Source organism: Sinocyclocheilus anshuiensis, unplaced genomic scaffold (assembly GCF_001515605.1).
Source record: "Sinocyclocheilus anshuiensis isolate Anshui unplaced genomic scaffold, SAMN03320099.WGS_v1.1 scaffold197, whole genome shotgun sequence".
Taxonomy (NCBI): Eukaryota; Metazoa; Chordata; class Actinopteri; order Cypriniformes; family Cyprinidae; genus Sinocyclocheilus; species Sinocyclocheilus anshuiensis.
In genome coordinates, this window is record NW_015540856.1 from 773,561 (window position 1) to 779,154 (window position 5,594).

The 5,594-nt window shown below is 36.9% G+C and overlaps 1 protein-coding gene across 1 annotated transcript; it reads right to left on the bottom strand.

The window, feature by feature from the left end:
• Positions 1-381: 381 nt before the first annotated feature.
• On the bottom strand, positions 382-1,446 carry LOC107687848 (C-C chemokine receptor type 6-like). The gene has a single exon (XM_016485325.1). The coding sequence runs from the start codon at positions 1,444-1,446 to the stop codon at positions 382-384; it is 1,065 nt and encodes a 354-aa protein (XP_016340811.1).
• Positions 1,447-5,594: the final 4,148 nt, after the last annotated feature.

The window sequence follows — 5,594 nt, forward strand, 5'->3', positions numbered from 1 at the left end:
TCAAAACAAGTGGTAACACTACAATAAAGTTCAATTTATTAACATTAGCTAACTACATTAGTTAACATGAACTAACAATGAAAATACTTTTTTTTTGTTTTTTCAACATTTGGCCAACTAATGCATTAATAAAAATTTGAATGTATTAATATTATTTTGACCTGAGATGACATGTAATTCATAAATACTCTTATGAATGTATCGTTCATTGTTAGTTAATGTCAGTTAATGCATTAATGGAACCTTATTCTGAAGCCAAAAAGTTTCCCAAAAGTTTGTTTCATTTTGGTAATCCATGAAACTGAAACACAAACCAAGAACCAAACAAACAATCAATCCACAGATCACTGCTTCCTTGAGAACAATCACTCAAAAGTTCTATCACATTGTAAATGATGATGGGTTCTCTTGGTTCTGTCCAACAACGGTTTTGTTTGCTGATATGTACAGCTCCGAGGTCTGCTGAGACGAGCGTCCCGAAATGTACCGTTTCCCCAGGCACCGCAAGTCTTGGAAGAACTGACAAAAGTGGCTCCTGAATTTAACCCCGATGAAGGCATACAGAATGGGATTCAAGCAACAGTGAAGGTAGGCCACACTCCTGCTGATGGACAAAGTCATCAGAGTCACCTGTTCTTCCTTGCAGTTTCTCTCATTGAACAGTTTACTGGTGTAGACAAGAAGCGCCACATTGTAAGGCAGATGGCAAAGGACGAACACGAAGACCACAGCCAGGACCACGCGGATCGCCTTGTGCTTCTGGAAGTTTTGAGCTTTGAGTAGAGTCACCATGGTGCACGAGTAGCAGAATATCATGACCATCAATGGCACCAAGAACCCGAGGACCATCTGCATGCTTGGAATAAGGATCTTCATGAGTCTGGCGGTGTTATGCTCCTCAAAGTTAGTGATGCATTCCTTGTTTACCTCCTGGTAATATATAAAAGTAGGCAGAGACAAGATAAAAGCAAGCATCCATATGACCGAGCAGATGAGACGGCTGTACACCTGAGCTTGCGATCGAATTCGAACCGATCGTCTGGCTTGCACGATTGCAATGTAGCGGTCGCCGCTGATGCAGGCTAGCAGGAGCGTGCTGCTGTACACGTTGATACTGTAGGCTGCTCTCAGAAACTTACAAGCCCACTGGCCCATGCTCCAATCGTGCTGTTCGTTGTAGATGATCAGTGGAAGGGCGATGACGAAGAGGAGATCCGCCAGCGCCACGTTAACCAGGTAAATATCGGTCATGGTTTTTGCTTTCTTGTAGAAGGCGTACGTTAGGAGGACCAAAACATTGCCCACCAGGCCGAGGGCGCAAATCAGAGAGTAGATGAATGTTGGGATGGTCACTTGCTGTTCGTTGAACCATGTCAGGTTACAAGGTTCCACATCATCATCATCATCATAATAAATATAAGATAAGTTATCTGTGTAATCATTCATAACTGTATGGCTGACCTTGAGAGAAAAGAGAGAGATGGATAGAATTAAAATCTGAAGATCTAAAAAGAGAGCGATTTTGCATCAGAACAACCACATACTTGTGGAAAAATGTGCACATCAAACAGAAGCTCATCCCTTGTGAAAAGAAGTGTACTTGAAAAAAACTGTACTTGCAAATAATCTAATATTAATTAAATAAGTCCACAAATGAGTCCACTTTCACAACCTTGTATCTTTAAAAAAAAAAAGCACTTTGTAATAATGTCAAATTAAAAGTCTTACTTTAAATTATGTTTTAATTCACTGTTTTTATTAGTATTATTATTATACATTTTATTTATAGGCGCCTTTCACAACACTCAAAGACACCGTACATCAATAAAGAACCACTCATCAAACAAAAGGCCTACCTGCAACTAAACATTACATAAAAGCCTGCCTAAATAGATAAGTTTTAAGTCTAGATTTAAAAACCACAAGACTTTGACTATTATGAGTATCCACCGGTAGAGAATTGCATAAATACGGAGCAGCATAACCAAAAGCTCGTGACCCCATAGAAGTTGTCCAAATGCGTGGAAGTACAAGAGTGAAGTGAGGCAACCCATACTCGGAATTTGTGCTCTGCATTTAACCCATCCAAGTGCACACACACACACACACTGTGAACACATACTCAGAGCAGTGGGCAGCCAATGCTGCGGCACCCAGGGAGCAGTTGGGGGTTCGGTGCCTTACTCAAGGGTCTCACCTCAGTCGTGGTATTGAAGGTGGAAGAGAGTGATGGTTATTCACTCCCCCCACTGCCAATTCCTGCCAGACCTGAGACTTGAACCCGCAACCTTCAGGTTACAAGTCCAACTCTCTAACCATTAGGCCACGACTGCACAGGCAGAGGCAGAGGCAGATCGTAAGATACGTATAGGAGTATTTATACAAAGGAGATCGGATAAATATGAAGGAGCTAAATTATTAAGTGCCTTGTAAGTTAAAAGCAAGACCTAAAACATTTACACGATACAGGGAGAGAGATTTGCTCAGATATTGGAGTTTTGGAAATAACTTGTACAGACACATTATGCACTAACTAAAGTTTGTGTATAGATTTAGACTGGAGTCCATAAAACAAGGAATTAGAGTAGTCAGTTTGTGATGTTACTAAAGCGTGTACAAGAATAGCAGTACTCTTTGTTGAGAGCACAGGATGGAGACGACTAATATTTTGTACATGGAAAAATGCAGAACGTGTAACATTATTAATAAATGATAAAGTGCTGTCCAAGATGACACCCAGACTTTTAACCTGTTTAGATATAGAAACTAGAGAATTGTCAACAGTCAACTTGATTTGGCCAGAGTATTTTTTGATCCGACAAGAAGTATTTCTGTTTTATTACTGTTAAGTTTGAGAAAATTACATGAAAACCAGGTTTTTATTTCATCTAAACACTGAACAAGAGAAGACAGGAAAAACAGTGGTAGGTTTAGAAGACAGATAAAGTTGGGTGTCATCAGCGTAACAATGGAATTGAACCCCATATTTCCTAAAAATAAAACCAATTGGTAAAAGATAAATGATAAACAAAAGAGGTCCCAGAACAGAGCCCTGCGGAACACCAGTGATAACAGGTGTAGAATTGTACAAATTGAGTACAGTCCGTAATATAGGAATGAAACCAACACAAAACTGTACCTGTAATTCCAATGGACTTCAATCTACTTAACAGTATGGGGTGTGAGATGGTATCGAATGCTGCACTTAAGTCTAACAGAATGAGTATTGATAAAAGACCTGAGTCTGCAGCTGCTAACAATAATTAGAAATCTTCACAAGTGCAGTCTCGACACTATGATTCGGACGAAACATTGATTGATACTGCTCATATAAACTATTAAAGGAGAGATGATCCCGGAGCTGAGATGCAACAATCCTTTCAAGAATGTTTGATAAAAACAGTAAATTAGAAATAGGACGAAAATTCTCAAGATTATTTGAATCTGCCCCTGGTTTCTTGAGAATAGGTGTTATTACAGCAGTTTTTAATACAGGTGGAACAATACCAGAAAGAAGTGAGGCATGTATAATGTCAGTGATTTAGTTGTGTGTTTTTAATCATCTTTTGTCCTGCTTTTAAGAAGTACACTTCTTTTGAAGTGTTGTTGACTAATACAATATTTCATATTTCATACAATCTGAATAGAAATTCAATTTAGTTACCATTTTAACCATATTTCAAAGACAACAGTCGTAATTATAAAATTATATATTAGCATGTACAGTCCTATTTAAGTTGGTTTAAACAAATCACTCTAAAGTTCAGCTAATTGAATTTTTATATAAAGTATAATACATTTTCATTCAATGGCAAGTAACGTGCAATGTGCAAAGTGTCCGAAAACATTACAATTAGCTTGCACTATTAACATATTTCCTTAATAAGTACTATTTTCAAAAGTATGCTAGAATATTGCCTAAATGCATGTGTAATAAGGAAGTTATGCAAATAGTTCTGCATCATGGCTGTTTCTGTATAGATAGCAGATAAGATAATGATACCACAGTCATCTTTCGAAAAATGAAAGGCGTTTGTGTCCTGTTAAAAATTTGTGTCTTGTTTCAGCAGCTTGCTGTACACACTGCCAAACCTACACAGTACTGCAGGTGTATTTCTGCACATTTAAAAGTCTGAAATCGTTAAAATAACAATATGGAATGGAAAATAAAATGTTTGTTTTCTTAAGACACCCATGCACATGCACAATTTATATCCAACAGTATTTAAGCATTAAACAATTTATCCAGTAATATAATAGATTTAATTGCACCGACACTAACGGATGAGAACAAAACTTCAACTGAACTGAGCTGAATAATGACGTTTTGTCTTCTGTAGAGCTGCTTATAGTGCAGTTTAATTAATTTCATAACTGATTATTTTTACAACATTATTACAAAGTTATTTTCCTGTTTATTCCTGTGAAGCTGCTTTGAAATAATCTGTATTGTATAAAGCGCTTTAGAAATAAATGTGACTTGACATAATTCTAACATTCAGTCAAGTATGTCAACACTATGACAAATAAAAGCACGTTTTCCACAGTCTACAGCAAGCAAATGCACTTTCATCAAATTAACCCCTTAGCACTCCTGTAAAATTTGCCTAAAATGCCTAAAACTTGCAGTGCACCATGCACAGGTGGTACAGTGGAACACCAACAGGATAATATCTGTATTTAAAATACTGTACCTCAAAGCGGCCTCTTCTTTAAAGTCCTTCTTACTGTCTCTTTCTCTGACTGATTTGAGAGGAGATGTATATTTCAACAGTTTACATGTGATGTACCTGTTTCAGTGTGGAGTTCCTCTCACTGTGTTCCTTTATGTTTCTATAGACCGGCCCACATGTGAGATCATGCGGTAGGTGTTGTCACAAATACAGTTTTGATCAAATGTCTCTGTTGTTACCCGGTTCCGCTATCTGATGAGGCTTCTTCTTTGATGCCCTTTTTGTCCTCCTACACCGATGAGAAAGCTCATTTGGCAATTTACCACTTACATTGAAAGCTTTGATCTCTCAAATATATATAAAACAAAGTTTGAGGGACTGTTCTTTTAAAAACATTACACCAATCTGTCTAATTAAACCTCTGATATCTCTATAAGTAGAAAAGACATGGATCAGCTGACCTCAACAAACAAAAACTGAGAAGTAAACAGAGGAACATAGAGAATGGCTGCATTGTCTTTCTGACTGTTCCAAGTGCATCTCTTAGGAAAACTTCAGTGTATTATTCTTATTATTATTATTTTTTTCACCTTTATTTGTATAGTGCTTTATACAATACTGGTTGTGTCAAAGCAGCTTTACAGTGTTAAACAGGTAAATTGTTTGTCAATAATGCAAGAATATTTTTCCAGCTAAAGTCAGTTCATTGATGAACTTTTTGTTCCCTAAAGTATGGGTATGATGAACAAATACAATAATTCCTCATAACTTTACCCTGATATTTACAACCATACTCTGATTTGACAGTCCTGCTCTTAAAGTCGCATAGCTTTACCATTATGAAACCAAAGTGCAAATGTAAATAGTAAAAGAAAAAAAAAAAAGAAAAAAAAAAAATATATATATATATATGTATATATA